This window comes from Pollachius pollachius (genome assembly GCF_949987615.1).
Source record: "Pollachius pollachius genome assembly, chromosome: 6".
NCBI lineage: Eukaryota > Metazoa > Chordata > Actinopteri > Gadiformes > Gadidae > Pollachius > Pollachius pollachius.
In genome coordinates this window covers 17,071,092-17,076,124 of record NC_136939.1, presented here as the reverse complement: position 1 = coordinate 17,076,124, position 5,033 = coordinate 17,071,092, and the positions used below count along the sequence as shown (strand labels likewise).

At 43.4% G+C, this 5,033-nt stretch overlaps 1 protein-coding gene across 1 annotated transcript; it reads left to right on the top strand.

Moving 5' to 3' along the window:
* Positions 1 to 1,622: 1,622 nt before the first annotated feature.
* Positions 1,623 to 4,647, top strand: LOC307077459 (homeobox protein MSH-D-like). Its single transcript, XM_079738888.1, has 2 exons — positions 1,623 to 2,267; positions 2,967 to 4,647. The coding sequence occupies exons 1-2, from the start codon at positions 1,868 to 1,870 to the stop codon at positions 3,440 to 3,442; spliced, it is 876 nt and encodes a 291-aa protein (XP_079595014.1). The 5' UTR covers positions 1,623 to 1,867; the 3' UTR covers positions 3,443 to 4,647.
* Positions 4,648 to 5,033: the final 386 nt, after the last annotated feature.

Below are 5,033 nucleotides of genomic sequence, written 5' to 3'. Positions count from 1 at the left end.
CGTAACGAGTTGTAAATTAATGCACAATAGAGTCAATCTGCGCAAATGTCAATAGAGTTCCAATCGATTTACCAGTTCATAGCTTTTGCTTTACAATGATAACTTTTGTTGCTTTAAAATAAGCAGATAAAAATGTCCTCAAATAATAGCAACGGCCCTACATGTAAATTAAAAAAATCAGAGAATAAAATCAGAACACATCAGAACACAGAACACAGAAATCAGAACTCAGAACTCTGACTATAATTTCAGAATTCTGAGATTAAAGTCAGGATTCTGACTTTAAAATCAGAATAAAAGGAGTTCTGAAAATAAAGTTATAATTCTGACTTTAATCTCAGAATTCTGCATTTCAAATCAGAACCCTGACTTTAATCTCAGAATTCTGAGATTAAAATTTGAACTCCAAAAAAAATAGTGCATTTAGTTTGAGATAAGAGTTTAAAGTCAGAATTCTGAGATGAAAGTCAGAATTATGAGTTTAAAATCAGAATAAAAATAATTCTGAGATGAAACTCAGAATTCTGAGATAAAAGTCAGAAGTCTGAGAAGAAAGTCAGAATTCTGAGATTAAAGTCAGAACCCTGACTTTAATCTCTGCCTATTTTACCAGAATTTTGACTTAATTTATTCTGATTTTAAAGTCAGTATTCTGTTTTTGAAGTCAGAACTCCAAAAAAAGATTCACATGGGGCCCTAATCAATGTATAATCAATGTTGGATGAAAGGTAAAATAATAGGCAGAAAGTTACGTTTAGATGGATTATACATGCCCTCTGTTTGTAGAGTGATGTTCGGAAATAGCATCTGGCTAGCTGTGCTAAAAATGGGCAGTTTCCATCTCCCCGCCAACAAGCAGGAAAACAGTCAGAAACAGTGAACATGGTTTTAACTGACGGTTTTAACTGTTACAGATTGCTTATTTTAAAATTGTAACAATTTCTCAACCAACATGTTATGTTACAACCAAAAAGTAATATAAAGTAAGTATATGCTCACCACATATAATGCTCACAACGCAGAACTTTAGTCGATCTAAAAGGCCTAACATGCGACATGTGGGTGACAAGACCTTGTGATTTGAAAAATAAATAGATAGCCTATAATGAAGTGACATTCAAGGAAGACATATAGCCTAATTCGTTGCTTTCAAAACTTGGGTGGAGCCTGGCAACGGCAAATATATTTATTGAACTGTGCTCAGCTTCAAGGAAACATTTCTTTGAATGAAAACTATAAAGTAAGTTATTAATAACGAAAAGACCCTCACCCCAGCACCCTTTAGTTCTGCTGATTTGTTCAGCAGTAGCCTAACTAAATCAAGTCTGTGTGTGAGAGAGAGAGAGAGAGAGAGAGAGAGAGAGAGAGAGAGAGAGAGAGAGAGAGAGAGAGAGAGAGAGAGAGAGAGAGAGAGAGAGAGAGAGAGAGAGAGAGAGAGAGAGAGAGAGAGAGAGAGAGAGAGAGAGAGAGAGAGAGAGAGAGAGAGAGAGCCTCAGCCTGCTGCCCCGTGAGGCGGCAGGCTGAACTATCTCTAGCAGTGGAGTTTGACATTCGACCATTGCTCTCCAAAGTCCTGTGCGCTTTCGGAAGCCAATCAGAATGCAGACGGCCAAACACAGCAGGAGGGCTCTCCGTACCTCCGACAACATTTCAGGGCGGCAGTGATTGGTCACCGTTGACCTGTTCCCTGAGTACGCGCACTTGACAGCACCGGTCGCCCATTTGACTTCACACCTAACCCAGGAGGAGGACCACCTGACTTTTTTCGGAGCCATCGCTTAACTCGGGCGCTGGCTTTATTTTGCTGGATTTGAACTTTTGTGTGTTTTTATTTGATCTTTTTACTTTTATTTCTGCGGAATCTCGAATGGGCTCCCGTGTCAATGCGAGTGGCGGCGAGGAGCTCGGCTCTCCTGAAGACACACGGCTGGATTCGACAGAGAGGACGTTGGGGGATAGTAAAAGTCCAGCGCTGAGCCGCCATCCGTTCAGCGTGGAGGCTCTCATGTCCGGCAGCAGGACGCGCCGAAGTCCCCCCCACTGCGTCGGGCTCACCGGCGGGAAACACGGGGACGGACCTTCGCCGACGGACCTAGTCCACACTGGCCGAAGCTCTTCCTACTCCCTGTGCGGGGAACACTACGGTGCGGCCGAGGGGAACCCAAAGCACTTTGTGTCGGTCCCGACATCTCCGGTGAAGTCCGAGACGTCGGAGTCAGACGACTGTGCAGCTTGGATCATAAACGGCACTTTCTCGTCCCAAACCGGTAAGTAGGCCTGGCTACCACCACTTTTGGGAGTTTTTGTCGAGGATTATAAATAGTTGTTGGTTAATTGGAGATATGACGGTTACTCCTCAACTCCTTAAGGAGCACAGCGGCCAACATGTTGGTATAGGTGGTCAGGTGGAGGCGTGAAGTAGGAGTATTTAGATGATTATAACTACCGACTGTGCTCATAAACTGGTACAATCAATCTCTAATCGTTGCTTTACATACACATTTCAACAATGAAAGGTTTTTATTGTGTAAGAGATTTTGTTGCTAGATACTAGAATCATCTTGTAAAAATATAGATGCCCATGCTCTTGATTCAAGAGCCCAGTATTGAAATGGTTTTTTGAAAATTAAATTTGAGTAAAACATGTTGTTTTCTATTTAGATTGATACATTTGAATTGTTGTTTTGTTGAGTCTTGGCTTGTGGGTTTTTTAAATTTAAAAAGTCCAAACTTTCCTTGGTTAATGCTTTGATATGAGATACATTAGAAAACGAATCAATATATAACCTTGATTTACCGGCTTTTGGGTTTGTTTAATTTAAAAAGTCAAAACCTTTCCTTGTTTAATGCTTTAACGTCAGTTAAATATAAAGAATATGAAAGCTAGTTTTTATTTTATGTTCAAAGTGTTATCTATCTTTCTATTTTGAACGGTGGTCCTAACTGGTTCCCCCCCCCCCACCCAGGTCTGGTGAGCCCCAGCTGCCCGCTGAGGAAACACAAGACCAACCGTAAGCCGCGGACCCCCTTCACCACCGCCCAGCTGTTGGCGCTGGAGCGCCGCTTCAGGCAGAAGCAGTACCTGTCCATCGCCGAGCGCGCCGAGTTCTCGTCCTCGCTGGCGCTCACCGAGACCCAGGTGAAGATCTGGTTCCAGAACCGCCGCGCCAAGGCCAAGCGGCTCCAGGAGGCCGAGCTGGAAAAACTCAAAATGGCCGCCGACGCCAAAACGGCGGCAGTGGTGGCGGCGCGTGCGGCGGGGGCCCTGCACAGCGGCTTCAGGCTGTCCCTGCCCCTTGGTGCCATGTCGTTGTACGGACACGCTCACACACACTCGGCCTACCACCACGGGCACCACCAGGGCCCCCACAGAGCCCTGTGGCCCCTCGCCCCCCTGGGACTGTACTCGGCCCCCCTGGGCTACATGTACCATCTGTCGTAGCGTGAGGCCGTGTGTGTGTGCGTGCGTGTGTGTGTGTGTGTGTGTGTGTGTGTGTGCATGTGAGTGTAGGTCTGTGAATTAGTCGGTTCAATACGATCTGCAATATTGTGAAAGGGAATCGGCGAGAATCGATCTGACCCTTGCTCGGAACTCGAATGCCCGTTCACTACGACAACAAAGCTTTGCTTTAATCAAGTCCACTCATGGACTGCTTCCTCACCATGAATGAAAATAAATATCAATCCCATAATGGATATTACATATCCATTTGTTTCAGGATGTGCATTTTTCCACGCCTAGCTTGCTCACTCAAAGGACTGTGAGGAAATGTTTTTAATTCAACAGATGCAGTGCCTATCACCTGCAGCCTTCCCGTCTCTTCCCAGAGACGTCACCTCAATGGGCCTCCCGCGTTCGGACCCTCACGTGGAAAGGATTAACGGCCAGCAGGGTCCTTTTGAAACGTATTCACAACAACATCTTCACATTGAAAAAAGTAGCTTTCAGTTAAAAGACAAGTTTGTAGAAAAAGGGGATCAAATGATTGCTTCTCCATTGCTCTTTAAAATTAACGAGCGCCATTTAAAGTCTGTGGAGGAGATCGTTTCTCTTTTTAAGAGCAGCCGTCTGTTTGCCTGTTTTGATCCGTGGCTCACTCCGGGGTCTGTCTGTGCTAAAGGCTCAGGGGACTTCCACACGCGTCCAGGAGGAGTTTTGTGGAATCATTTTAGGGAAGCTGCAAACGACTTCTGCCAACCATCTCATTTGCTTATGTCAGTTATTCAGGGTCATCAAACCGCTATTCTCCTCAGGGTGTCTCGTTAAGGCAGCTCTTGCTCTGGGCAACACATCGACTTATAGCATTATTTTGATATTTCATGTTAATTAAATATGAGAGTTTTAAACTCAATCCAAATCTTCCTTACATAGTCATTTTAGTTATGTCAAGGTTTACCTTGACCTGAACTCAAAGCAATATTAACCTTTAAAACATTCCTACAGTGGCTCACTAGATCGGCTTATTTAGAAATATTTATTTGTATTTTATTTTTATTTTGCGGCGTATAATTGTCTCACATTCCTTATTTATGATACGGTTTTAAAAGGACAAATATTTTCTGATCAGATTTGAAATCTTTATTTTATTCCTGGACGTGCCTTTTGGATGGGCTTTTTTCTGCCATGGAGTTATCTACTTATGAATGTTTGTTTGTCAGTCAAAAGACAATAAAGGTTTGTCTCAACAGACGCTATCTATTTTATTACACAATGTGTCAATATTCTTCTTCACAAAGAGCTTTGTGTGTGTCGTGTGTGTTTCAGTGTGTAGGCTGGTTTGCATTGTGTGTGTGAGTCTGAACGTGTGTTTGTGTCATGTTTGTGTGTCTGTGAGTTTATCTTTTTATACATGCTGATGGAGGTTAAGGGAATTTTACACACCATAAAGGTTCCATATAAATGATCCACCATAAAGGCACGGTTCCCGTTGTCATGGAGTCGTCATAGCGACAGAAGATTTTATTCCTTTCCTTACAGACACAAAGCATTACAGATAGAGAGAGTTCGGTCGCCCAGCTAGTACTAGTTCAAC

Coding starts and splice junctions, on each gene's coding strand:
- LOC307077459 (XM_079738888.1), top strand. CDS start 1,868: ATGGGCTCCCGTGTCAATGCGAGTGGCGGCGAGGAGCTCGGCTCTCCT. Junction 2,268..2,966: donor CACTTTCTCGTCCCAAACCG/GTAAGTAGGCCT, acceptor CCCCCCACCCAG/GTCTGGTGAGCCCCAGCTGC.